Genomic DNA, 27334 nt, shown 5'->3' on the forward strand with positions numbered 1-27334 from the left:
ACAGAAAAAAAGATGCAAGAAACTTATGTCCCATTTTGGAAATTGCCCCAAAGTGGTTGCATTTGATGACTATGTAGAGACCTGCACTGAGGATATGTGCCACTGTGCAGTTAATTCTTCTCACTCTGATTTGGTTTCCAGCTGCATATGCAGCACTTTAAACCAGTACTCTCGAGACTGTGTCCTCCGGAAGGGAGACCCTGGGAAATGGAGAACCAAAGAACTTTGCTGTAAGTGATGGAGATTTCTTTCAGGTTAGACATATACGCATGTATTCTGATCCCAGCAGAGCAAAGCTAGGAGCTCTGTTAACTACTGTGGATCAATCTGTGGAAGTACTTTGACAGAAACATTGATAATGGAAAAGCTTCTACAAATATAACTTGATTTCACTCCTTAAATGAGAACTATATCTTAATATTGTCCCCCTCCTCCTTATGGCTAAGTTTTCTCCCGTTCTTTTTTGAGTTTTACCATGCACAGTTAACTCATAAATAGCCTTGTTTTAAATGTTGACATCTAGTCAGAAGAAGTCACTGAGAAGTCTAGTGTGTTTGTCCTTAGCTTATCCTGTGCTTTCATACTCAGTAGCCGCAGGTATCGAGCAGGAAATCACTGTAAATTCAGGGGGAAGGCTACAGGTAGTTCTCCCAAAATGCTGGCGTGGATTGCGTTAGAAAATTAATGGCAGAATGACTGATGCTTCAGGCAAAAATAAACTATTATGCGTCCATAAATGATTCTGGTGTCCTTTGCTTGTATCATGACTTCAGCCAACCTTGAGCTAGGAAAATAATGTGAAGTAACTCATATTTCCCAGCAGTACTGTTTTCTCCAAAGAGGAAGTAAAAGTGACCATAAAAAGTTCCTTTAGATGTTAAAAAAACATGACACATCTGAATAGAAAGTTTTACAAACAAAATATGGGGGAAAGGAGGAAGAAGGAGTTGGGTAGTGATATAATGATTTGAGAGCTCTTATAAATACATCGTTAACATACCCCATTTTCATTTGGTCTTGCAGATCAGGAATGCCCAAACAACATGGAGTACATGGAATGTGGAAACTCCTGTGCTGACACATGCGCTGACCCAGAAAGGAGCAAGATTTGTAAAGCCCCGTGTACGGATGGCTGTTTCTGTCCTCCTGGTAAGGCAGTTCACTTCTTCCAATGGGTCACACATATCAAGGGACAAAGAGGCAGGTTGTTCCCTTTCAGTTATTGGCAGTTCTTTTTCTTTAACATTTTACACTAAAACCAATGAATAAACTGTTTCTTCTAGCATAATTTAAGAACTTTCTTCTTGGAAGAACCAGATCTCTAAAGATTCAAGATCCTGACGCTGGAGGAGGGGAGGGAAAGATTTCTAAGGACTAGACAGAAAAAAATGGTACACAGATGTGGAAAGAGCAGAGGTGTTCTCTAGACAGTAAGAATGCAGGTGAAGATGTCTGGTGAGGTGCATCCCTGTTACGAGGCTAGATCTTGCTGTAGCTTAAGTCACACGTAATATAAATGCATTGCTGGGTACGTACATGTGTAAGTTTGCACATGAAGTAGGGGCTAAGATGAGGGTCTAATTTCTATTAGATTCGCTATTAGAAAAGGTTGGAAACTGGCTCATGTTCTTGCAATCTGGCACTTGATAATCCTGCTCACAGTGACAAATTCCAGTAACATGCAGAGATATTCTTTGGGTTTTGCATTGCTTTCATTTGAGCTCTAGTAAGAAATGTTTCCCATCCATTAACACCTGAAAGGGCCTGGTATGGTGTTTTCCTTAAAACATATCCCATTCATTTACAGAAATACTGAATACTCCAGAGTTTTTTCCTTACTCTAATCTTCCTTGATGGTGTTTCCCAAACTCACCAAAGCAATATTAACTAGCCAATGTGTCTCAACAGGAACAATCCTTGATGACCTCGGTGGCAAAAAATGCATCCCCAGAGACAGCTGCCCCTGTATGTTTCAAGGCAAAGTCTACTCATCTGGAGGGACTTACTCCACTCCCTGCCAAAACTGGTACTGTTGTGAACTTGATCGCACTAACAAGGCAGAGGCATTTATTTCAGCGTGTTGATGAGTTGCATTCTGTTCTTTTCTCCTTTTTTTTTTTTTCTTGTTCCTAGTATTTGTCTTAAATAACAATGCAAAACCTGGGTCTGAATTTCAACAGTACAGGAAAACTTAGAGCTAGTCCTCAACCTCACATAGTTACCACCCTCACTTGGAACTGCCAGCAAAAACTGAGCTCAAGATTTCAGAATGCAGACAAATGAGACTCTTTGCTGGTTAGTTCAGAGGCATTGGCCACTAAAGTGAGGCAAGGAGTCATACCATGTTAATGAGTTACATTTCCAGCCACCTCTAGATCTACAAAAGGCTGTTTCAAGGCCTGAATCTCAAAAGTCGGGATCGTTGAGAATGACTTGATTTAGAAAAAGCCCTGTAGCTTGAACCCATCCCCACTCTGCACTAGTGAGAGGTGAAAAGACCTCAGGTATATTATTCTCAAAACAGTTTTATTTCTTACTCTGATATCCATCTAGTGAACGAACAGTCATATGTATAATTTGAGCTCCTGTGACACAGCATCGCTTCTTGAACATAGGCCTAACATTTACTATAAGGAGGAATGAAATATGCTGTGGTGCATGGTGGGGTAGGCCAGATGTTCTGCAAACCCCTTTGGATCAAACATTTCCTGCATTTTGAGGAAATGCTCCTCAAAACCTGTAATTTTGAGGAACTAAACTTGATGAGCTCTGGGTGGTTCCCATCTAGCCACATCGTCACTTACTCCTCACAAAGCCTGAGCTAATATGGCCAGGCTGTTTCTCCTCTTGTGTACACAGCTCTAAGAATTGTAACTGCTCATTATCTCAGGTCCTCCACAATTAGTTGCTGAAATGTTGCATCAGCAACTTGCTGAATAGTTGCATCAGTAGGATAAAATATTGCAAGATCCTGCTTGAAGAAGTTCTTTCTTTCTTTAAACAGTCAAGTCAACAATTTAGGCCTTGAAAAACATTTCTTGCTTGACCAACTTAGTGTCTCTCTGAAGGAGCTAGTTTGAAGCCCAGTGCAGTTAACTCTCTCATTGAAAGGCATTCAACTTTAAGAGCCTAATATAAAGTCTTTCTCCAACAAAGATTTAATAAGCAGCTGAATAACAAGCTAAAAAGACAAAGAAGGTGTCATCTGTGCAGATTCAGATACAGATGTTATCTCACCTTTGCTCCTTTAAAGCCATGTTTATTCTAACTGTTCCTTTTTGGGTTTTGTACAGTACTTGCAAAGGAGGCCACTGGAGCTGTATCTCTCTGCCCTGTTCTGGAAGTTGCAATATAGATGGAGGATTCCATATAACAACATTCGATAATAAGAGATTTAATTTTCATGGCAACTGCCATTATGTCTTAGCTAAGGTATGAACAGTCTCCCATTTCTGTCCTAAATCTCTTGAGCAGCATGAGGCATTAAGCTGTGCTGGAGCTTTATATGACTTAATTTAATTAAATGGCACCAATCCAGCAAAGCACTTCAACACATGCTGAGTCTTAAACCCCATAAATTTTCCCATTTGCAATGGATTGCAAGTCAATTGCTTGATGTTTAGCATTAAAGTTTTGCAGCTTCAACATAGTTTTGTATCTTTTTTTAAAAATTAATTAATTAATTTTCTTATTGGATGTATCAGTGTAGATTTAAGCATTTTTCCTGAAATTTTCTTCATGTGTGACTGTCAAAAGGAAGTGGATGAGCAAAAATTCCTGCAAAAAGATTGAATTCCACGTGACTGTCTGCAAATACGTGATCCACACAGGTTGATAGTAAGGAAACAGAGTGCAGAGGAAAGGCAGTGAACATTATTGATCTTGCCAATGAAGTAAAGCAGTTTGTAGTTAGAGATTAAATGCCCCAGTTCTTTCATTATTCCTTTTTAACCTTTCAGAGACACCTTTTTTCTCTTCTAGCTCCCTTCCTGTAACATGCTAACAACGTCTGTGCATCCCTTTTATCACATCTTTTCAGAATACTGATGACACATTTGCGGTGATTGGCGAGATCATCCAGTGTGGGACATCAAAGACAATGACTTGCTTAAAAAATGTATTAGTCACACTGGGAAGAACTGTAAGTAACTTGCTTTAATTAGTAACACATTATATGTCACTTTCATTTAGGTTCAAAGATGGCATTTCTCTAACACTGTGGACTCATTTTTGTCTATTGGCAGTCCCAAGACTGCAAGACTAATACCAGCAGATGATGCAGTGCATGTGTTTATCAGTTTTGTTCTATGAGAGTTATTTCCTTTCCAGTTCTTTTGGATTCTGGCTTTTCTGTTTTCTTTAGAGGTAGATGGCTAAAAATTATCATTGCCCGCTTTCCCTCTCTTTTTTGTGGCTTCAAACTTTTTCACTTGTTTCTTTTTGAAAGATTGAGATTTCCACAAGAAAAGATCCCCTTCTTTTTACGACAGTTCTGAGTCCTGATGTTTTTCCTAATGCTATGAGTGAAGTAGCAGAATTTTCCAAATGAAACCAGAGGCTTCTCCTACTGAAGACTATGCCACGATTCAAACAATTCAGTGGAAGCTGAGTTAGGGCTGGTATTTATGCACTCCTAAAGTTATACAGATTCATTCTGTCCACCTGGTATTTAATTGGTACCGTCCTAACCTTGTTAGGAGATCCAACATCCTAACCTCCTTCTATAGCCAATAAAGGAAGATGGGGATCTCCAAAGGACAAGTCAGCCCACCTGAGGTATGAGGTGTTCTTCTGGAGAGGCCTGCCTCCCTCCATTGACTACTGAGGGAGTTTGAATCAGATAGCTCTCATTTTGGGTATGTTACATTTCCAATGAGATGGATCCAAACCTACACGTAATATCTCACATGTGATTCTCAAAAAGATAACTAACCTGTTAGGTATGTGAGGGCACTCAGTCAAAGCTGTTGCTTATGGAGAGGGTTTATCATTTTTTGTTATGGCCTAGAGATTTGCCCTATGTTACTGTATGGCATCCAGACACTGAGTTACATTGATCCCAGAGGTGATCATGTTTTGAAGACACTACTTCTTAATGCTTAATGAAGCTTGTCAGGTTGCTGTTGTCTGTCTCATGTCATATGCGTTCACTACTGTGCGCTTTTTTCTTTTTTCTTTTTCCCTGCAGACTATAAAAATATGTTCCTGTGGAAATATCTACATGAACAATTTCATTGTGAAGCTGCCAGTAAGCAAAGGTAAATGTCCTTCTTCACATCTTCCCCAGACTAGCCTACATCTATTACAGAGGTATTCCTGCTCCTTTCTCAGAAAAAGAACATGGTCCTGCTCATTGTTAGGTCATTTCACTTAGGTGGATACTAGGTCTGAATCTCCCTGGGAATTCCTGTGTTACACTGGATGCACTGGTAAACAGAAGTTCCTGTTTACTCAGCTTCATAAAGATTTGCAGGTACATACATCCTTTTTTCTTTTTTTCCTCTTTAGATGGCATCACCATCTTCAGACCCTCTACATTTTTCATCAAAATCTTGAGCTCAACTGGAGTACGGATTCGAGTGCAAATTAAACCTGTGATGCAGCTCTCCATAACAGTCGATCATTCTTACCAGAATCGCACATCCGGTAGGACACATCGTGCTCTTTCAGTTTGCTCTTAAACTGAGTTACAGCTGCTTGTCTATCACTTTACGTGAACAAATTATTTGATTTTATATTGACTTTGATATGTTAGAACCCCTGGTTAAATCTATAGCCTTCCTGAAACAAAGTGTTGGCTAAACCCTTCAGTTTGCTGAAGAAAATTAGATAATCTCTGTGATGATTAGTGTGTGCACGTCTTTTAGACTCTATCTGTAAAGCCTTCATCAGAGACTTGCAAGATGCAGACTACATTCTTGGTTTTGCCACCAATCTCCTGTTTACATTATTTAAGCTTTTTGTGCTTCTGTTCCTAGCTGTGTAATGGGATTACATCCTGTCTCTCTGACCCATTTTGTTTTGCTTTTGCTATTTCCTTTGCTTATAAGCCTTTGAGGACAGCAGTTCTCTGTCTGCCAATGTTTACTGAAGCACATTTTAGCAGCTTCCAGTCTCTGTGCTATAACTAAGTGCTACTGTAATGCAGAAAAATAATAATTACGCTCTAAAGACAGAATCCTGTCTGATTTCTGGGAACATCAAGAAGTCTCTGAAGGAAAATGTGCTTCTCCCAGGCGAGACCCATTGTAGAGCTAATCTACAAGCCATTTCTTTGTCCACTCGTGTAGTGATTTCTTCTTCTCTTTTGCTTTTTTTTTTTTTTCCTGCCACCCACACAAGGTCTTTGTGGCAATTTCAATAACATCCAGACTGACGACTTCAGAACAGTCACTGGAGCTGTGGAAGATTCAGCTTCTGCTTTCGGTAACTCATGGAAAACTAGAGCCAGCTGTTTTGATGTGGAGGACAGCTTTGAAGATCCTTGTTCAAACAGCGTAGATAAAGGTAGCAGGCTTTTCATCCCTGGATTATCAGTGCTAAATAATTTTCACATGATGGATAACCAAAAAAGCTTTAGAAATCTCATAAACATCAAAAGCCACTGCCTTTGAGGGTATTACTAGAGAAAACACATTGGGTTTTGCAGATCTTTAAGGTGATAACTTTGCCTTTAAAACAAAACAACTGCACTGCTGGGGAAAGAGCCAACACCTTCTTCACTGATGACTTGAAAAACACACACAACATCAATGAGAACAATTTAGGTTTAAGGCAGAGCATACTTTGTTGTCAATGTTTGGGCAAGATCTTCATCCAATCTAGGTTGTTACAGCCGTGCTGAAGTCAAAAGGAATAAGTTATCAACAGTACTGACTTCAGCAAGCATTGTACTGTACTAGGTGCCCTGTCTGGTTTCTCACTTTGACTGGGTTTGGATATATATAGGATTCAGATTGTACTGTCCGAGGTATTGCCACCTGTAATTAAAGCTGCAGCTTATAGCCACACAACTCACTGATTATTACATGCTTGATGTTATTGCTTGGCTATAAAGAATTGCCTGATTGTAAAGAATTAGGAAAAGTTGATGGAAAATTATGAAAATGGGGAGTTTTTGCAGATGTTCTGAAAATCCAGCCAAAGTAATAGTGTTAGTACTTGGAAGGTGAGACCTTTGTTTTAGGGAGATAGCTTGTCACCCATCCAACTATGCTTATCACCTTGGTATGTTAACACCCCGTATTTCCTTCTGGCATTATCCGAACACTTCAGGACATTCTAGTTCTGTGTGATACCTGAATATTGATTCAGATAGTAATGTGTTTTAAGTGACTATGGACAATGATATTTTTTCCCACTTCAGAAAAATTTGCCCAGCATTGGTGTGGTCTTCTGTCTAATACAAGCAATGTGTTTGCTGCCTGCCATTCTGTTGTAGACCCTTCTGTGTACCTCAAGGTAAGGCACTGGTCTACATGGGTGGTTTAATCTAATCCAGAGACTGATCTGCCATGAAGGTGGTATGGCCTAGGGGAGTGAAACAGGTTACAGCAATGTCTGTTTGCAAAGAAGTTCACTGATGTTGATGAGAAAAATAGTGAAATGAGAGTTTATGCAAGATACGGTGGGCCTTTTTGGCTGCAACCCTGAAAATATTAAGTGACTACCATCACTGACAGTTCTGTTGCATGATCCAGAAGCAAATAGGAAAAAATGGGTTTACTGTTCTTGAAAACTGTTCACTTTTCGAAAAGCCAAATCAGTGTTTCTGTGTGGAATTGAACTGAGAGTTTTTTCAGCCCCGTGGATTCCCTCTGACTTGGTTTAAAATTCACATCTAGGGGGAGACTATATACTGTATTTACATAGCTTATATCCTATTTATTACTGTGGAAGCATGTTAGTCTCCTTGTATTTAGAATGCAAGAAGCTGCCCATAAGTATTCTTGATGTACAGCTCTATAATGCTGTTGAGGAAGTTGGCTGAGCTAGAGAGTTGCCGCACTTACGTGAATAGTAAAGAAGTTTCTGCAAAAACACAGAAAATTCATGTAGGGGATGTGTGTGATACAACTTACTGAGAAAATACTTGAGCCTGAGATTTTGCCTAAAATTTAGTATGTCTTCAGGTACATTTAAAAAGATGGCTTATGCTTTTATCTCTCCCAAGTTTCCCTCAGAAAATATGTCTGCTTGAGAATTCATGTTAACTATAAGTAAAATAGGAATTTGCAATTTTAAATTAAGGAAAAGTAATAACCAGTTTCTTATGGATATGTCAGTTACTCCTGCTGATCTCATCAGATTTTAAACCGTGATTCATGGAAACATTTTCCACAACATCAGTAATGGCAGGAAAAGTCACCATCTATGAAGTATGACCCTACTGCTCTTGAGTGACTGGCTGTATCTGGGTTCTTCTGTCCAGCCTCTCAGTTAAATGAACTTGAGCTTTAAATCCCTTTTATATTTACCTAACTAGCTCTTTAGATGTCATTACATATGATTCCCTATTAAGCCATCTTCTGTTACGCACCTGTCATTTAATTGGGTGTATCTTATCTACACACTAGATAGGTACACAAGTGCCAGTCATCGCCATGCAGTATTTTCAGATGACATATTTTGACATGTCCTAGATTGTACATCTTCATGGGAGGCTGCTATAGACATTTCTTAGTGCTTTAATGTGTTAGACATAACGTCATTGCAGTTACATGACTGTAATTGATTTCCTGTTAGGTTTGCATAGCATTTCATTAGCATACATTTTCTTTTAGAGCTATTACAAATTACGTTTCATTGGTAATAATACTTTTTCAAAAATATATTGGTTGACTACTTTTTGAATTGCTATATGTTTCCCTGTTTCGTCTGTGAGCTGGGCATATAATACCCATGTACTTTTCTGTCCCCTAGAAATGTATGTATGACACGTGTAATGCTGAGAAGAGTGAAGTTGCACTGTGTAGTGTGCTCTCTACTTACTCCAGAGACTGTGCTGCAGCAGGCGTGTCCCTGAAGGGCTGGAGGCAGGGCATCTGTGGTATGCATCCTAAAATATCTTGGGTAGGGATATGGGGGAACAGCTTCAGGAGAGCCTAGCCTGTGGCAGTCAGTATCTTCTATGCTTAGTTGTCAAGTTAGTGGGTCTTTGAAAACTAGAATAAGCACACATTCTATAAAAAAAATTTTGCCTGCAAAAGTCAGTTCATGTCCACTTCATGCTCTTATGATGCATGTTTCTTGTGCAAAGTATTAGGTGAATTCAGTACTCAGAGAAGCGGAAGAGTATAAGGTGTATTAATCAAATCACAACAAGGAGTTGCAATTAGGTTAGTTTTGAATACATGGGCCTCCCCATGTATTTTAATTCTGATGATACCTTTTTTGCAATTTGTCTCAGCCCTCTTGTCTCAGACATTGCCCATACAAATAGCATTACTCTCATTAACCGCATTTTTCCATGTTACAGTAAAATAGTAATGGTTTATAATAAATACATATTGGTGATACCTGAGAATGTGGAAGTGTTTAAAGGCATTTTCAGCTCAGGACTATCTAACAAATGAATAAAATTTCTCAGACATATACACTGTCACTAAATCCTGGGTTTGGAGTCTACATATGTATATGTTTTTCTTTGGCACTGCCAGAATTTATTATGAGATAGTATCAGAACTGAGAATAAAACTCACAAGTCCCAGCTTCTGAATTTTACTTCAACATTTCTGCTTTTCCATTGATGATCAGATAGTTCAAGTGAGATTTGCCTATATCAACATGAAAATAAATGTATGCGTTTCTTGACTAATAACACATCTGAACAGGAAACATTTTTATGCAGCTTTGATGCAGCTATGATCAGTTTAATTGCCTGACTTAGAGGCTAGCTGGGATATTTAATAGAGACAAGCAATGTAACTGGAATGGTGCTTTGTTGAAGGCATTTAAGATTGCAGTAAGAACAATTTAATAAACCTGTGCTGAAATAATTCAAAGGGAACACAGTGTAGTCCACAGCAAATTATCCTAGAATCGTGCAGATTTGTGTACGAGACACAGTCCCTGTTTATTGAAAACTTTGTTATCGACATAGAATTACTGACGTTTTTTATGCCAAAGTGAGACTGGTTTGCAGACTGAAATCTGTAGACTCATGGCACAGTAGGTAATGTTGACTGAAATAGTGCAGTAATCTTGGGAAAAAAATGCTAATGGATTAATCAGCACAATCATTTTAGGCCTTATTTAAGAAGAAATAATCTTTTGCGAACATGCCTGTGATAAGATTAAAGGTTGCGCTATTCATGAGTGAAAGAATAAATGGGCCAGAACAGTCACTCTCAGTGATCTGTCCCGTTGCAGGGGCTAGAAAGGCTCTTCCAGCTCCTACAGCTGTGTCCAGCTGTACCAGCCTGCAGGCAGCATCCAAGGCAGGTTATATCCTAAATGGATTTCTACATCGCGGTCAGTAGAGTGTATAAAATAAGTAAACCCTACTAGCTAGCTGTTGGCGGTGTGTGTATGTGAAACAATCTTTACTGGAAGCATGAACCATTACTTGAGTTACTGATTACCCAGAAGACCATGGGGGTTAGTAGCCTCTGCTAAGTCATGGCACTGTTTTTCTAGCACTCCTTGTGCAAGCTAGCTTGAAGCTATCTTTGGTATGCTCATGTTCTCTGCACTCATGCCTCCAGTTGTGATGTATGTAATCTAAGATTACAAATCTGTGATCATGAGTACTATAATCAAATAACCTTTTTCTTACCAGATATCACTTTACCAAAATTGATCTTTTTCCTGTATGAAAAATTAAAGGGAGAAAGTAAACACATTATTTTATTGCATTAATAGCTAACAATTGAGACACCCATTCAGGTAAATCTGATGTAAACTAATGTTCAACATCTTTATTAATATCTTTCTTATTTGGCCTATTTTGATTTACAAATACCAGTTACTACATTTTCATGGTATGCCTATAAAGTAAGAGAATATGGCCTGCTTGATTTATACACAGGATATCATGCCTGCTCCATCTAAGACCAGGAAATCAACTGTTTTTTGTTGGTGGAGGTGGTGGTTTTGAATGTATACACAAACCTATCACACTAACTAATTTAAGAAAGTGTACTATGGTCATGGACTGGAAAACCATACAGAGCTTTGTTTAAGCATGAAACCTATTGCCAATATGGTGATAACATTGCTGCAAAGTTGATTAGCACAATTGCCCATGGACAACCCCCCTGTACCTTGTAGTACGTCTATGTGTATCTGAAAAACAGCTGTGGGGTTAAATATGCGGATGTGAGTTAGGAAGAGGTTCAAGATGAGTAGATCATTGAATTTCAGAGGAATCTGGATGCCAGGCTTTCTTGAAAACCACAGCCTTAATGCAGGTGATATTTCCTGACAAAATTTGATGTCGTTCTTATGGATCACTACTGCAGATTTTATGGCAGAGTTTTGAAGGTGTTGTTTCTTGGTAGCCTGTGAAAATTAGCCAGCTTTTCACTGTCTTACAGGGTCCGTTGAGCTCTTTAGATTATGGTATTTAACTGTTTGGTCCACCCAGAGGTCTTAGAAACTGTTGTTTCTCATTTCCCAAGAGGATGACAACAAGACTTTTCCTCAACATATCTATGAGAATTCAAACACACTTTCTTTGGTAGCATCAAATCATTAGCAGAGTTCCTTGGCACTGCCCGTTTAACATTAAAATTTAACGCTTACAAAATATGCTCGTTTCTTAAATTATTCCCAGCCAAAGAAATCATTAGTAAAGGACAGAAAATTAATTTTTAGCTACAAGTCTGAAGTTATTGGTTTCAGTTCTTGGCATTAGATAGAAATGTAGATTGTACAAATTACAGAATTATACTGATTTCCTTATTCGGTCAAGATATACCCTGCTGAGTATTTCAGTATTCAGTGTCATGTAGTTTAGGCTATGTGAGCAGACTTCCTCCAGACCAACATGGCTACCAACATGCAGAAAGCTGCATTAACAGCATGAGCGATGATTGCACAGAGAAGGCCATACATCCATTTTATTTCTCTTGCAAAGATCCCTCTGAGGAGTGTCCTGAGACTATGGTTTATAACTATAGCGTGAAGTACTGTAACCAGTCCTGCCGCTCACTGGATGAACCTGATCCACTGTGTAAAGTTCAGATTGCTCCTATGGAGGGCTGTGGTTGCCCTGAAGGGACCTACCTCAATGACGAGGAGGAATGTGTAACTCCAGATGACTGTCCCTGCTACTACAAAGGCAAGATTGTTCAGCCTGGCAACTCCTTCCAAGAGGACAAACTGATGTGGTAAGCTGCTCTGATGATGCAAAGGCTGCATACCTGGGGGGCATCAGGGCTCACTGGGGAAATCCCTGCTCTAATCCCTGAATGGTGTCATTTTACCGTAAGAAATAATGACAAATTTCTCCTAGATTGTACCAAAGCAAATATTCCCCTGGCAGGAAGTGCAGCCACAGCAAAGGTTAATATCCTATATTCCTGCTAGCAAATGAGAACCTGAAAACATGTTAAGTAGAGTAATGTTTGCAATCTGTCTTTATGCAAAGTTCATTGTTGTGTAAAAAATATCCATATACAGTGGGAGCAAGTTATCTAGAAGACAGGGGGCTTGGGGGACTTTCTGGCTTTGAAACAAAAAAGCAAAGTAAAAAACACCCTCTTCAACACACCATCTTGCAGACTATTTAAAAAATAAAAGTGGTCCAGGAAAACCCCCAAAATCTCAGGTTTTAAACTGATTTTTTTAAAAAGAGAGAGAGAGAGAAATTTCAGGGGAAATACTAAAAATGACATAATTAATTTGCATCTGCAGTGAAAAACAGTTGTCATTTTCTCATTTTCAACCAGTGCAGGGCAGAAATGCAAAGAAATACCAGGGGAAGGCTGTTTTATTCAAACAATTTATTTGTATCTTTAGATGTCTACATATTCTCTCTCTCTCTCCCTTCCAACTCCCATATTTTTTTCTGAGGATTCTAGACTATTTTGTAAACACAGATTCATTTAGCAATTTAAGAGGTCTCTTATTTAAGGAAGTATTAGTCTCATCTCATGGAGTGGAAAATAGATGTTTAGGAAAATCTTGATTTAGGGAAAACACATGGTAAACCAGTGGCAGATGAAGGAAGAGTATTTAAGAGCTGGGTGTCTTAATCTTCCTTCTGGGGATGGTAATTCATGTCTGTGAACCTGAGAGCTGTACCAAATATTCATTTTGATAGGAATTTGTTATTTGTCTGACTCGTGAAGCTTTGCGGTGCCTTTCTCTCTAGTGAGAGAGAAATGTGCAAAGAGCTGATGTGTTTCATTTTATGGAATCTCTTTAGCAAATGCATTCAAGGAAGATTAGACTGCATTGGAGAAACTGTCCTGGTAAAAGGTGAGATTTTGTTAAATAATGGCATTATGGCATCAGCTAGTATTTATAATGTTTTTCTGTGTTATCACTCACTTTCTGCAACATTTTAGTATTCTGCACATTTTTGCCTTCTCCCTGAAATGTGCTGGTTATCGATAATAGTTGTCTTTGTAAAAGTGTCACCAGACTTGCTGAATTCTTTAAAAGATGAAGATATTTCCCAGAGCTTAGAAGTTATCCGCCTCCTTCTCCCTGCACTGTTGGTGGGCAGAAGCAAAAGCTAATAGAAACTGTAAATTTAAATATAAATGACACATGCTGCCCTCTGAAATGCTCTGCTCTGTTTTACAATTGCTGATGGCATCCTTATTGTTTTCACTAAATTACCTTCCTAAAATGTTTTCTTCCTCCTATAGATTGCCCAGCTCCTATGTATTACTTCAACTGCAGCTCTGCAGGTCCTGGTGCAATTGGATCAGAGTGTCAGAAAAGTTGTAAGACGCAGGACATGCACTGTGTAAGGACTTCACCTCCTAGCAGGAGCATGGGACAACATGATTGTGCATGTATGATTGTCCTTAACAAATGCTGATGGTAACATGTTACGCTGTTCACAGACTGACTACTTTACTGATTACACAACAGCTATAGCTACCCACATAGCTGTGATACCTGTAGTTTGATTGTCACTAACTTACAGTTACAGAATTTTTTAAAAAATCCAGAAGTTTGGCATCCAGAGCTAACACCTCTGCTGGTTCCCTGTACTTTCTGTCCATTAACAAATTGCCTCGTGTTGTATCTTTATATATGCAGTATGTCACAGAATGTGTTTCTGGCTGCATGTGTCCCGATGGGCTGGTATTGGATGGCAGTGGAAGATGTATTCCCAAAGATCAATGCCCATGTGTCCATGGAGGACACTTTTATAAACCTGGAGAAACCATCAAAGTGGACTGCAACACATGGTATGTTATTTCAGGGAGCCTTGTTTTGTAACAAAGGTTGTTAAAATTGTCGGTGCATAGTGTGCCCATGGGGCAGGATGTATTTTGAAGCCTTTCTCTTCATCATTAGAGCCATCAGGCTTCTAGTAAAAATAAAAGGGGAAACATTTCCTCCCTGCAACATGCTACACAAGCCTGCACTTCGGGAGAACAAGTACGAAGATCTTCTGCCAAATGATTTCTATCCTTTTCTGGAAACTGCTTCCACACCAGTTTTCGAAGTACCAGCCTCATCCAGGTTGGTCTATGGCTGGTAATTCTACAAGGGAGAATTGATTCTGTGTCTGTTGGGCACAGATGACCCCCAGAAAAGGATTTAGAGGAGGGAGGAATCGCAATGATCTTCCAGTGACTTGCAGTGTTTCCGGGTGCGTAGTTCTCATATAAGATAAATGAATGTTCTAGTTGCTCCAGTTGCTAGTATAACTCTGCCACAGACTTCACTGTTATTACTGATCATGGTGGGTAAAATGCTTTGACGGTATAGTCCTGCCAAGAAGGTGCACAGAAAAGAAGAGCCAGAAACACTTTTGTCTGATCACCACTGGTAGAAGCAATCAAGTTTAACATGTGAAGCCAGACCCTGTAAGCAGTTGTTGATATCATAGAGTCCATTAAGAGGTTTTGTTGCAGTGAGGGCTTTGTTTTCTTATGAGAATAGGACACACGTGGGAAAAAAATTGCAGTCTCTGTGTCAAGGGTGTAACAACTAAAATTTTCTGTCTGTGGTCCCCTTGAACTGGAGGTACAGTTTGTCAAGGTGTGGTGAGTTGACCTTGGCTGGATACCAGGTGCCCACCAAGCTGCTCTATCGTTCCCCTTCTCAGCAGGATGGGGTGAGGAGAAAATAAGATGGAAAAAAACTCCAGAAGACAAACATCATAATAACGAATGCCCTCCCTCCTCCTCCTTTCTCTTAGCTTTTATTGCTGAGCAGATGTCATATGGTATGGAATACCCCTTTGGTCAGTTTGGGTCAGCTGTCCTGGATATGTCCCCTCCCAAGATCTTGCCCACACCCAGCCTACTGGTGAGGAGGGAATGTTGGAGAGACAGTCTTGATGCTGTGCAAGCACTGCTCAGCAGTAGCCAAAACACTGGTGTGTTATCAACACCATTCTAGCTATCAATACAAAGCACAGCACTATGAGGGCTGCTCTGGGGAAAATTAATTCCATCTCAGCCAGACCCAGTACACAAGGGAAGATAGGAATAGTATTGGTTCACTCCACTGTAGTCAGGAGCAGAACTGACCACATGGTGCCTCGCAGATTAATATTCAGAAATGGTTGAAATATTCAGTTCTTCACCTTGCATTTACCTCCTAAATCCCCACTGTCTGCTGCCAGGACTTAATGATTTAAAAGATATTTGAAGGAAAAAATAGAATAAAAATAGACAAAGTTCAAGTGTGTCTTGGTAGTAAACATGAACTTTCTGATTAGTAAGCCATCTCATGGCATGGTCTCAGAACAGTTGAGAGGGCAAGCCTGGAAGAGTGAGAGATGATTGCTTTCTTTGAAATACTGCAAAAGACAAACCTTTGAATCACTCTGCCCGTTTGGGGTGCTTCATACAAAGATTGTGATTCTTTGCATTTCGCCTCCCAGCACCTGTAACAAAAGGCAGTGGAACTGCACAGACAATCCCTGCAAGGGAACCTGCACTGTGTATGGAAATGGGCATTACATGAGCTTTGATGGGGAGAAGTTTGATTTCCTGGGAGACTGTGACTATATCCTAGCTCAGGTATCAATTTTTTTTACTTTGCTATCCATATACTTTTCACAGCTTACATTGTAGGGTTCAGTCTGAGTAATTAAAGGGCTATCCCATGCAAAATAGTCAACACTGATGAGCAGAGCCTACTCCCCTCCTTTTGTACCTAGAACAGATACGGTGAGATTTTCCATATAAAAGCAAAGCAATTAACCCTCAGAAGTGACGCAAGAGGGCACTGTGTGATCCTTAACGATTAACTCCTGGGCAGGGCAGCCCTTTCCTGATGTAATTCCAGCATCTGGAAGAGAAAAGAATTGGTGTGGTGTTGAAAACCTAAGTGTTTCTCTCAGCCATCCAAGAATGACAGTATTTTTGTTGCGACAGAAGCACATAGAGGTTAACATATGAGCCACGTATATAATAATTGCATGTAATGAGACAGTACCTTGTGTGACATTTTGTCATCCCCAAATTACTGTTGGTTTTGCTAATTTTAAGAAAAAATATTTTTGCCTTTTTGGCTGTGCAGGACTGGTGCTATGGAAAGCTCCATTTTTTCCTTAGCTTTTCTCTCTGAAATTTGTGGTCAAGTATGAACGTGCCACCAGGTCAGCTGCCACCGGATTCTTCTGGTGAATAAAAAAGTGACAAAATAGCAGAAGTCAGATTGAAATGTCATTCATTTAGAGCTCCTGAAAATGTTTAAGACTAGTCTAGTTGCCTGAAAAGATCTAATACAATGTTATCCATTTTTCTAAGGATTTTTGCCCCAATAACATGGATGCTGGCACCTTCCGAATTGTAATACAGAACAACGCCTGTGGGAAGTCACTCTCCATCTGCTCCCTCAAGATCACACTGATTTTTGAGGTTTGTCTAGAATTGATTATAACTGAGGAGCTGTAGTCTTGATTTTGTAGCAGTTGGTGTAGTATCCCCTTATATTCCAACTCAGTTGCTGCTAGACAGTACCTATGGAAGTCAAACAGCCAGAAAGCAGAAACAAGCAAGCTGGGAGAGGTTTAGGTATTTGGTGTTAACAGGGCTCGGCACTTCTGCAGGTGAGGGGATAGATGCAAGGAGTCAACAGCACTCTATGTATGTGCATGTGTGTGTGTGTATTTGCGTCTGTGACATTAGTGGTATAGGAGCGACAGTAAAGTTTTTAGAGGAGTATGGTTCTGTACTGTAGTTTGACCACAGGGCAGATGTAACTACAGAGGGAAGAGTTTCTTCCCTCCAGCTCAGGTTTAGCATTTCCCCAAAGTGTACACAAATGAGGTTTCTCCCATAGTGGGGGATGAGGGGATGGTGAAACAAAGCAGCATGACAAGGGGTGTTCTAGCATCCCCACTTGCCCATGCACTCAGGAGCTGCTGTGCCAGGAGAACAGATTTCATCTAGAATGAGGACAATTTCTGTGGCCATGAGGTAAGACTTGTCATGCAAGGGCAAATGTTTCCCATTGAACTCAGTGGATCTTGTCTGTGGCTCACGTCTGGCGATAGACCAAGATGTAGTGTAAAGACTACAGAAAAATAAGATGAAGGACAAGATGCAGAATACTATGCTGTTACACTAAGTTTTCTATTTGATTTCCTTCCATGCAATGTATCTGTTCCTTATAGAGCAGTGAAATCAGGCTCTTGGAAGGAAGAATTCAGGAGATAGACACTGATCCAGGAGCTGAGAAGAATTACAAAGTAGATCTCAGAGGAGGTTATATTGTGATTGAAACAAATCAAGGGATGAACTTCATGTGGGACCAGAAGACTACTGTTGTTGTTCATGTGGCACCATCTTTCCAGGTAGGTATGAGATGGACTGAGAGTTATGATTTCAAACTCAAAGTTATGCATCCAGAACTAGACCCCCAGTTTGAAAAGCAGGGCTTGGAAATGTGTTCAGTTCAGTGGACAAGAAGAAGCAAACAGGCCATGATGTGTGTTTTATTTCCTTGTTCAGCCAGTATGAAATGCTGAAGAATATTTGGAGCTAGAAGTAAAGCCAGACACTTTGCAGTATTGGAAGGCTAACAGAGTGATCTTGTCACTTGAAGTCCAGCTTTTTCTAAGCCATATTTTGATGGCTGTTTAGAAATTTGCAGCTATTTTGCCTTGGCCTGTTCTACAGTTTATTTCTGTCAAACAGTGGGCTGCACTCAAAATAACCAAACCATTTACTGTGCCTACACAAATTACCCAGGGAAAAGTCTGTGGACTTTGTGGGGACTTTGATGGCCGCTCAAGGAATGACTTCACAACCAGAGGGCAGTCCGTGGAGATGAGCATCCAGGAGTTTGGAAACAGCTGGAAAATAACGAGCACCTGCTCAAATATAAACATGACGGACCTGTGTGCTGATCAGCCTTTCAAGTCTGTCCTGGGACAGAAGCACTGCAGCATCATTAAGAGTAACATCTTTGAAGCCTGTCACAGTAAGGTAATCCTATTCTCTCATCCTCAGTAGTTTCACTACTTTTTTACTATTATGCAGCACATTTGCACACAAATATTTACTATTAAAGGCTATTACACAGTACCCTCGAGTACAAGGGCTACCTCTCTCAAAACCTCACTTTACAGCTATGCCAGTTTAACCCTGTTGCACAGTATTGAGGAAACAGCAGTGCCTGTTTTGAGCAACTGAAGACAAAGAGGATAATAGTTGGCCACCAGAAGTAAAAAGTTAGGTATCAGTTTGTAAAATCTAGAGATAAATTAGTGTACAATTGTTTGTATGGGGATCCTTGGGAAGGTTTATTCAAATTACCTAAAGAGATTAATTATTTGGTTTATTTTAGACACAAATTGAATTAATCTAAACAGAAACAAAGCTACTAATTCTTAATAAGAATGTGAATACAAAGCTTCAGTGCAGTTTAATAAGCCATTTTTAAAGTATATTTGGCTTAATTTCCTTGGTTAGTTCATGTTGGCACAGGCTAAAACACAGGAGACGTGAAGTTCAGTGGAGATGGGATTTCTTTTTATACTCACTTAATCACTATCTCTCAGAGAGTGCACACACTATATAGTTGTGCTAACCCAAAGCACGCTAGTTCAGTCCTGCAGAAATTACACTGGAAAGACATTTTAAGCATAAATGCCAGTATTACACACATGAGAATGAGAAGATTTAGAGTCCAATTCTACCAGGCAGGTGAAAATAGAAAACTACCAGTTGTAAAACACCATAGCTCCTTCATGACAATCCCAGTCTGTCACAGGCTCAGCCTGGTTCTGCCAAAGAAACTGCCAGTGGATGGCAGAAATTCAGAGCCCTTTCTCTCATTAAAACACAGTGCAGCAGGCACATCTGTGGTAACAGAGCTGTTGGTATTTTGATAGGTGAACCCAATACCATATTATGAATCTTGTATTTCTGACTTCTGTGGCTGTGACAGTGTGGGAGACTGTGAGTGCTTTTGTACCTCAGTTGCTGCTTATTCAAGAAGTTGTAGCAGAGCTGGCATCTGTATCGACTGGAGAACGCCTGCCATTTGCCGTAAGTATTGCATTGAAAATGCACGCAGAAAGGCAGTGCCCCATGCACTCAGGCACATGGGAGATAAAGAAGAGTAGAATTCTGACATTGCTGTGCATGTGTAACTTAACAACCTCTTGTTTACAAGATTTAGAAAATAATGCCAGCCCAGTGTCTGAGACTTGGAGGTTTTTTATTCTTCTGTTCCAGCTGTGTTCTGTGATTATTACAATCCACCTGACAAACATGAGTGGTTCTATAAACCCTGTGGAGTCCCTTGTCTAAAGACCTGCAGGAACCCACAAGGGAAATGTGGGAACTTGCTGTACAGTTTAGAAGGTAATTCTTTGATGCAGTTTATGGGAGTTGAAGCTAATAGTCTGGTTTTAAATGTCTTAAGCATCAAGGTTGCTGAAAGGCTATCCCATTTGTCCCAGAAACTCATTAACCATGCCTCACCTGGGCTAATTCCCTGCATGATCGTGCCATTCATAGCATAATTTGCCTGTTGCCTTTAAATCTGGGGAGGGGTAAAAGGTAATTCAGTCTAAATTTGCAAGGAATAATTATCTGTTGACAAACAGGGTTAATTAAAAGTTTTGGGAAAGAGGGAAAAAGAGGACATGGAAAAATAATTGGTGGTATAAAGAATATTCATACTGGGATCACATTCATTTTGGGATCAAATCTGCATATGATAGAGATATTTATGTGTTTTCCCTGGATCTATGTAAAGCAGACTAAGAATGCTTTGTTTACTTTAACTTTCCAGGTTGTTACCCAGAGTGTAGTCCCAACAAGCCGTATTTTGATGAGGAGAGCAGGGAATGTGTCTCCCTCCCCAACTGCACTTCATGGTAGGTCAGTTGATGGTGAGAGAGGTAGAATAGGACTGGAAAGGACAAGCTAGGCACTGTTTGGGTTATGTTCATAGGCAGCAGCAATTGTCATTGAATCCTTCAGGAGCAGGCTTTTATGTAAAAGTATATACCATTGCAGACATTGTTATTCCACGTACTGATTCAAGTCAATAAAACAAGTCTTCCCCTTTTGTCTTTGTCTTCAGTGATCCTGAAGAGAAACTATGTACTGAAGACTCCAAAGGTAACTTTTCACCACCCTTACCATTCATTGATGATAGCACTGAAACAACCCAACATCACATGTTACTGCAGGTGTATTAGTAATAGGACTCCAGCTAGCTAGTTCAATAGGTGGATGCACAGCAGTACAGATATACTTTGATAAGTAAAATGCAGCCTTTGACCTGAAGAACTGTCTGAAGGATAATCATAGGGAGGAAGGAGAGAGGCGTGAAATGTGGGATTCATCTCACCCAGGTAAATGCCACTTCTCCATATTTATATTTCCTTGGTAGTCAGTGAAGACAGACAGAAAGTCTGAAGCAGGCCATTCATAGTACCTGTTTCACTGCGCACTTTTAGAACAGGGCAAATCTTGTAGAAGTGCTATTTCCTGTCCACTAATTTAATAATAAGCCTAGACAGCTAGCTTATGAGAGACATGTTTGTGTGCCTAAAGGACACACTTGCTTAAGGTATGGTATCAGTTCATTCCTGTATCTGGGAGAAACCACATCCCATAATGCAGGGTGACCCAGTAGACAACACATCTTCAGTTTTGCTGATTTTTTTACAGTAATAGATATATTCTCTTGGGTTCCTGAATGTACATTCTCAAAACCTGGAGAGCTTCTCATATATTTAAATGAAATTGTTTATCACTGCATGTTCCTCGTTAGTGGATGGAAATGACTGTGCAACATCTCTGAGCGAGTGTTTTATCGTCACTCAGCAAGGCAGTAATCCCTGTCACATTCCCTGCCAAGAGGGAATGCACCTGCGCTCTGTGCTGGGTGAGGACCGTGCCAGTTCTGATCCTTTCACCAGCCAGTAATTCCTCTATGCAAGATGACTCCAAGAAACACCAGCAACAACAAAAATCCAACCCACTTTAAATAAATGAGGTAGACTCCCAGTGCAACTTCTCAAGTAGAAACTGAGAAAGTTTTTCAGCCAGGTGATTCATGTTTGATGATATGAGCTATAGAAGGGTAAATCCAGAGTTTGGTTTTCTTTTCACTTATATTTCTATTACAAGTGTCCCCTGTTACCATGGCATTTGCTCTTTTGGTGCCTCAGATTGCCTTTGCTGCTACAATGGAAAGACCTACACCTTAAATGAAACTGTATACAGCCAAGTATATGGGACCGAGTGCGGTAATGCTGTCTGTGGCCCTAATGGAAAGATCATTAAAACAGTCATCCCTTGCAGAACACCATCCACACTAGCACAAGGTACTAGATTTATAAGAGGTTTGGTGGTGGTTTTGTGAAAGTTTGTAATGGTAATAAGATTCCTCCATCTTGGAAAAAGATTCCTCTGCATATCTAGGGTTTAAGGCAGTTGAAGATTCAGGAATGAGGGGTCAGCGCTTGTGGGTGTCATGGTGGGGACCAAAAGTGTAATTTTTATAGATTCTTACTGTCAATGGGGTAAAGAGAGAATAGAGACATTTGGCCATTTTTCAGTGCAGCTTTCACAATAACCTTGGGCATACCACAGTTGACACTCTGGTGTTATTAGTCTCAATATTTCATACTTTTAAACCTTGTTTCTCTCCTTCTCATCACCTATATCACACTATGGTTCTTATGGTACTCTTTTCTGCATTGGAATAAGTCAGTCTCAAATGAGTCACTGGAGCAAGAAAATAAAGATGTCTGGCAGTTCACTCCCTTCCCAAAAGAGAAGTTGCAGGGTGAAGGGGATGTGAATGAACAGAAAATAGGAAGTAAAAAGAAATAAAGAAAAGGTGGGATTTTGCCACATGATTATAGCAATGAAAAATAAGTGGCTAAAAAAATGTGTATTATCCTGGTAGCAAATCATACAAAAGGGAAAAGGAAAATTAAAAGTTATCTTCTCTACTCAAGAGAGTGGAAGAGCTAAAGACTTGATGGTGAGCCCGTGTGTTTGGTATTTACTAAATGTGTTAACAAGTGGAATAAGAAGTATAATGGAGTAACAGCTAGGAAAGGAAGAACTATTGAAAGCAGAGTGGAGGTGGTGTAGTAAAATGTCTAAATGATCTGTCTGTATTTAAACCAACAGATTCTTTGCAACAAGGCATTAAAAGGCAAAATGGAGTGCCACTGGAAATCACCTCTCCAAAGTCAGGTGAAGTCCTGCAGGATTAGAAAGTTCAAAGAAACCTTAAACTGGAATGAATAAGTGACAGTAGAAGGGTGGTTTATTGTATTCTATATAGAAAAAAAAATAACTACAAGGAGGAGTGTGTATATATTATTCTAGTAGCATACAGTGTAATAGAGAGAGTATATAAATACAGAGAGTGTATTGGTATATTTTTTATATAGTTTTAGTGTGTACATGTACAGAATGTGGTGGGGGTATAAAAATGATTATTTTTTCCTCTTTTCGTGATTGTAGAGAATGTAATAGATGCCATAGGGCTTGAAAGTAGAGTAGCAGAGGATTTGAATATTAATTGATTTCATTTCCTGCAGAACTACATATGCAACCTGCAACATCTGCACCTCCATCATCAATGGTAGCCACTCCCTGCTTCTGCAATGACAATGGGCAATTGATACAAATGGGTGAGAAACCAAGCACATTTTTTTTCTGCACCATTGATGTGGGAAGATGTAGTGTTACATAAAGGTGCCTCAGCAAGTGCTCATTCAGCCTGCTGCAGTTACACATTACCACAAGTTGTTACATCTTTGATGTGTAACTAACACCTTTATAACTACAGCTCTCCTGTATCCTATAACTTTGTCCTGGTTTGGATATCCCTGGTGTAAGGAAGCTTATACCAGATGCTAACTTCAGGGGACTCCAGCACAAACCCTGAATCCCAAACTGCTGAACATTGGCTTGTAATCCACAGTCATATGCCAAAAACAGAGGAGGGAAGGCTCTTCTTCATCTCTTAGTAGCTCCTGAACCACCTATCTTCTGTTTTTTGTGAAGACCGGATGCACTCAGTGATGTATTCAGTATTCTCTCCTCTTGTACTCATTTTCAATTCCCACTAACGTACTTAAGAGCAGAATTTCAGATTAGCTGTCTGTGGCCCTCCCTCAGCCTTTGCCATTTGGATGAATTGAGCTCCAGTTCAGTCATTGAATTCAAGGAGTTTCAGACAGACAGTCACACCTGAACATGGCCATCGGGTATAGGCAGATAGCTAGTCAAATGCAAGGCTGAGTATGTGGCCGATCTGTGAGGCATAGGCCTTGAGAGTTACCCATTTCATGCACAGTCCAGCACTAACAGTCGGGTTTTGGCCTTGCAGGAGAAAATGTTTCTCTGCCAGTGAACATATCAGGTCATTGTGCTTACTCGGTTTGCAATGCATCGTGTCAGATTGAATTAATTTGGGCAGAGTGTAAAATTGGTCATACTGAGGCCCTCAAGATCTGTGATCCGGACTCCGAAGCCTGTCCGCCAACATCTGCTCCCAGTGCAACAAGCCAGGTTCCTGCTTTCACGGGGACTCCTATGAATGATTGTCTTGGGCTCATTCCTCCCAGAAAGGTGAGAGACTTGAAAGAAGAAGATGTGTTTCTTCAGCTACAGCATTGCCTGCAGCCAAGATTTGGTGTTTTCCTCTGATGCTGGTAACCACCACTGTAGCTGGACTGTAAGTGTGGTTGATTTAGATGATTTAGAAGTATATCAGAAGCCCACAAATAACTGAGGGAATAAATTGAAGATTATTCTGTTCACCTGAAGATCTGAATGATTGTACAAGGGAAGAGCTACCTAAGCTGAACCAAGGCTAGGAAACCACATCTGGCAGTGTCCCATCATCAGAAGTGGTCAGGACCTTAGTATTGAATCCTATACAAAATGTTCTAGAACGGAAGTTGATTGCTTGGTTTCCAGAGAAAGAGCAGATGATGGCAAATAATGCCATGCTAGACAATTAACTGAATGGAGCGTAGTTGCTGGGTGTGATTTTAAAGATTCTGTTACATTACTTTGTTATGCGCCTCTCTTCTTTTTCAATCCATCAATAGTTTAATGAAACATGGAACTTTGGAAACTGCCAGATTGCCACTTGCCTGGGAGAAGAAAACAGTATTAAACTGTCCAGCATGACTTGCCCTCCTCAGCAACTGAAACTCTGTGTCAATGGTTTCCCATTTACGAAACACTACGATGTAACTGGTTGCTGTGAAGTCTTTGAGTGTCAGTGTAAGTACTGCGTCAGAGAAATTCCTGAAATTTATGTTATGTTCAGCTGGGCCTCAAGAAAGATAAGACTATATGGCCAACATCTATTTTATGTTCATATTAATTCAGTAGAATCTAATGGAACAGAAGTCCCATCTATAACATTGGCCATTAAGAGCAGATAAGAGTGTTCTTGCTAGGCTAATTTTTCTTTATCAAACTGGTTATTTCAGCTCTCACTGAAAGCAAGTAAAAGAGTTAAAACCAGTTCATACTTACAGAAAGCTCAGAAGCCAAACTTGAAGTATGTCACTCTGTGTTCCAGGTATTTGCAGTGGATGGGGAAATGAGCATTATGTGACTTTTGATGGAACATATTATCATTTTAAAGAAAACTGCACCTATGTCCTTGTGAAGTCAGTTCATCCTGACTCTCACAACTTCTGGATTCACATAGACAACTACTACTGTGGTGCCATTCATGGAGCAATTTGTTCAATGTCTCTTCTCATTTTTCACTCCAACTCTGTTGTTATTCTGACACAAGCAATGGAACATGGAAAAGAAACAAACTTGGTAAAGTATCGTGTTAAAATGAATTCTCAATATTATTTTCCTGTAGTTACATTACTGTACTGCCAAATGTCCTGTCATGACAAAGGATGAAGCTTGTAAAAAATGGAATGGGTAGGAAATGCAATTATATTGCTTTCTCTCTCTCTCTCCTTTTTCCTTTGTGTCAACAAAAATTTGTATATTTTAAAAACCTGGGAAATGATCACATAATTGAAAGTTGTGTTTTTCTTCCTGACATGAGTATTCAAATATAAATTGCAACCTATTAAAAATGAATCATAGAGAACTGCTTAAATTACTTCCTTTGACTGGCTTCATTTGGTGCACCTGAGGTCTGAATTTCTGCTGCTCTACTTTCCAGTTGCACAAACCGTATACCTTACTCAACAGAAGGTTGTCCATAGAGACCTTTTGTTTCTTTTCTTTTTAGATTTTGTTTAATGATAAGAAAGTTGTTCCAGACATTGCCAAGAATGGTATCAGGATAACCAGTTCTGGCCTTTACGTCATAGTTGAAATACCTGAACTAGAAGTTTATGTCTCCTATAGTCGACTTGCATTTTACATAAAACTCCCTTTCAGAAAGTTTTATAACAGCACCATGGGACTGTGTGGTGAGTGTCCTCATCAGCTGACGGTAATGAATGCAATAAATTTTCCTCCTTCTTTCTCTCGTCGCCTTGTAAACATGTCTAAATGCTTGCAATTCCACTGATTTCTATTTCTCACCAATTTTAACAAATCTAGCTCTATTTGGTGGAAAGACACTGTCAGGAGACAGAGTTTTAAGTCACTTCCTTTCCTTCTGTTCAGTCTGTTGGTGGATGGAGATAGGCTCTTTCTGAGCCCTTCCTCTTGATCATATCTACTCAATATGGGAATGTACGAAATCTGGAGAGTCCTCTGCTAGACAGAGCCATCTCATTTGCTTTAGCCATTGGGAGAAATGCATCAACCAACACGTCAACTCTGTTTTTCATGAGTAACTGGCAAACTATTCCTTCTAGCCTTCTCTTCCTACAAACAGTTCTTGTGAATTCATCCAGGACCCCATGTGTTGTTACCTTCCCACAAGGAGGAGAACTTCCCTCCAGGTTTTCTCTAAAAGCAGCTTCATCAGCATCAACTGTCCTCAACTGTCGCTTTGCTTTTGTATTGCTACCAGGTACCTGCACCAACCAGAAGTCTGATGATGCTATGAAGAGGAATGGTGAGGTTATCGAGTCCTTCAAAGAGATGGCATTAGATTGGAAAGTCCCAGATCCTACCAACAGATACTGTAATCCAGGTGTCTCAGAACCAGCTGAGATTGAATATCATCAGCACTGTGAGCCTTCCAATCTGTGTAAAATCATTTGGTAAGAGAACTCCCAAAAGTGCCAGAAAAATAAATTCACAAGATGATTTTGTGCTTCACTACATGACTTAGGTGAACTGCTTATAAAACATGATGAAAATATGAAGTCTACTATATCTTGAAAAACTGAGCAGTGAATGGAGTGTGAATGTTCCTGAGTTTGGCAGCTATTTTTCAGCTGCATCATCAAAATCAGTCCTCTCTTAGTAGTGTCTGCTGCTTGGCACTCCCTCTGCCTGTCAGTTCTGGAGAAGCCAACCAGGAACTAGCTATAATTCAGTGTCTGAAAGCTCTGAATGAAAAGGAACACAGTCAGAATATAGTAAGCAAATGTGTGTGTCTGTTTTTAAAATAAGTTTGTGGTTTAAAACAGGATTGTCAAACATGCTGACATTTTTATGAGTTATATAGAGTTATAGCTGTGAGCTGTGCAGGAGACACTTCTTTGCAGGTATCAGTCCACCATAAAATTGCTTCCTTTCAAAGCATTGTAAAGAATGGGAAGTAAAGCTCAGTCTTAATTGAGCTGTGTGGGTGTATTGCCTATCAGAGC

The 27334-nt window shown here is 39.9% G+C and overlaps 1 protein-coding gene across 1 annotated transcript in view; it reads left to right on the forward strand.

Annotated features, from left to right (window-relative positions):
* LOC309593002 (mucin-5B) overlaps positions 1–27334 on the forward strand; it is a gene marked incomplete at both ends in the record, with an annotated part of 44428 nt that overhangs the window by 7623 nt on the left and 9471 nt on the right. The window contains 29 exons of the mRNA XM_082317066.1: positions 5–230; positions 1024–1149; positions 1909–2026; positions 3294–3432; positions 4040–4141; positions 5189–5258; positions 5509–5646; positions 6343–6507; positions 7367–7461; positions 8923–9049; positions 12080–12332; positions 13373–13425; positions 13821–13921; positions 14221–14372; positions 16022–16160; positions 16893–17003; positions 17762–17941; positions 18339–18575; positions 19484–19640; positions 19830–19958; positions 20392–20476; positions 20686–20723; positions 21782–21937; positions 23171–23263; positions 23965–24206; positions 24692–24869; positions 25174–25424; positions 25855–26038; positions 26590–26782. Of these exons, the coding sequence (XP_082173192.1) occupies positions 5–230; positions 1024–1149; positions 1909–2026; positions 3294–3432; positions 4040–4141; positions 5189–5258; positions 5509–5646; positions 6343–6507; positions 7367–7461; positions 8923–9049; positions 12080–12332; positions 13373–13425; positions 13821–13921; positions 14221–14372; positions 16022–16160; positions 16893–17003; positions 17762–17941; positions 18339–18575; positions 19484–19640; positions 19830–19958; positions 20392–20476; positions 20686–20723; positions 21782–21937; positions 23171–23263; positions 23965–24206; positions 24692–24869; positions 25174–25424; positions 25855–26038; positions 26590–26782 (4238 nt within the window). The remainder of the gene's footprint in view (positions 1–4; positions 231–1023; positions 1150–1908; positions 2027–3293; positions 3433–4039; positions 4142–5188; positions 5259–5508; positions 5647–6342; positions 6508–7366; positions 7462–8922; positions 9050–12079; positions 12333–13372; positions 13426–13820; positions 13922–14220; positions 14373–16021; positions 16161–16892; positions 17004–17761; positions 17942–18338; positions 18576–19483; positions 19641–19829; positions 19959–20391; positions 20477–20685; positions 20724–21781; positions 21938–23170; positions 23264–23964; positions 24207–24691; positions 24870–25173; positions 25425–25854; positions 26039–26589; positions 26783–27334) is intronic.

The sequence above is a fragment of the Platalea leucorodia genome (assembly GCF_965183815.1).
Source record: "Platalea leucorodia genome assembly, chromosome: 7".
Classification (NCBI taxonomy): Eukaryota; Metazoa; Chordata; class Aves; order Pelecaniformes; family Threskiornithidae; genus Platalea; species Platalea leucorodia.